The sequence below is a fragment of the Acyrthosiphon pisum genome, unplaced genomic scaffold, assembly GCF_005508785.2.
Source record: "Acyrthosiphon pisum isolate AL4f unplaced genomic scaffold, pea_aphid_22Mar2018_4r6ur Scaffold_4614;HRSCAF=5162, whole genome shotgun sequence".
Lineage (NCBI taxonomy): Eukaryota > Metazoa > Arthropoda > Insecta > Hemiptera > Aphididae > Acyrthosiphon > Acyrthosiphon pisum.
Genome location: NW_021774172.1, coordinates 1 through 1,085, shown reverse-complemented (window position 1 = coordinate 1,085; position 1,085 = coordinate 1). Strand labels below are relative to the sequence as shown.

General features: G+C 31.6%; 1 protein-coding gene across 1 annotated transcript; it reads right to left on the bottom strand.

Annotated features, from left to right (window-relative positions):
- Nucleotides 1-376: 376 nt before the first annotated feature.
- Nucleotides 377-1,052, bottom strand: LOC100569741 (aminopeptidase N-like). Its single transcript, XM_003248605.3, has 2 exons — nt 869-1,052; nt 377-739 (listed from the first exon to the last, which is right to left on the bottom strand). Exons 1-2 carry the CDS (start codon nt 892-894, stop codon nt 415-417), a joined length of 351 nt encoding a protein of 116 aa, XP_003248653.3. The 5' UTR covers nt 895-1,052; the 3' UTR covers nt 377-414.
- Between the last annotated feature and the right edge of the window lie 33 nt (nt 1,053-1,085).

Below are 1,085 nucleotides of genomic sequence, written 5' to 3'. Positions count from 1 at the left end.
CAATATTATGTGTTTGACCACGAATAGTCCTAAAATTACACTAAATATTTAATATAGATATGTGGTGCTCGTTGGCAGTCGTTCCAAGTACTTGGTACAAAACAACCCATGTGTACTGCAGTATTAATATATTATAGTCCCAATATTCTGTGTACATAATAATCATATGCTGAAAATATTCATTTAAGAATCCTTTAGGCTACAGTCAAATAGAAATGTAATATTTATTCGTGGAGATGTATCCTAAATTAAAACTAGAAATTCGATGTACAGACACCATACATTTTAGTATAATGAATAATAATTATATTATATATAATAATATAATATATGAATATCATACAATTTTGATAACTGTAAAATACGACGCACTTCAATATTATAGTATTATATTCTACTGGTGTTAACAAATTTTCATTTTACATACCGAAATGTGGCGAGACCCCAATTCTCCATAGAATCTGTAGGAAAATCGGGTATGTTCGCCATGTCTTGTTTGTGCAGCGGGAATTTTCCATCGAAATAATCCTCGTGGTATTTCAGGGCCTTCGGTCCCAAGTTAATGGCAAATTCTGTTTTATTGGCTAAGTCCTTTTTGCATATAATACGGTACTTCACTTGGTCATTTTCACTATCTGCTTCTGTGTATACGAAATCTGACACCATGTATACTAGTAAATAAGTAGACATCGGTGGAGATTCTTCGAATTCGTCGACAACATAATCTGAATTCGAAGGGCTATAACATTGAATCACCAATTTCTATTTTATAATATCGTACAAAATTATTCAATTAAATATTATAATTTTACTTTTACGATGAACTGTTTATTCTTTCACTTTATTATTCTGTATCAATTATACTTACCAGTTTATTTGATTCATAAATTTCATATTACTTATCGAAGTCAATCCTTTTTTATGACTCAACCTTATCTTGAAGGTCGCTTTATACCCAGGCTCGTCCCAACAGGGAAAAGCTCTTCGTGCGCCCAATGGCTCGAAATATGTTATAGCTAACCATCTGCGAAAAATATTACGTTTTTACAGAATTAGAGTGTTATAACTTTAGCCCATTTCAGTTA

Bases quoted from the DNA above. Each gene is read 5' to 3' on its own strand.
- LOC100569741 (XM_003248605.3), bottom strand. From the start codon at position 894: ATGAAATTTATGAATCAAATAAACTG. The intron at 740-868 runs GTAAGTATAATT...TCAATGTTATAG, and splicing joins TTTATGAATCAAATAAACTG to CCCTTCGAATTCAGATTATG.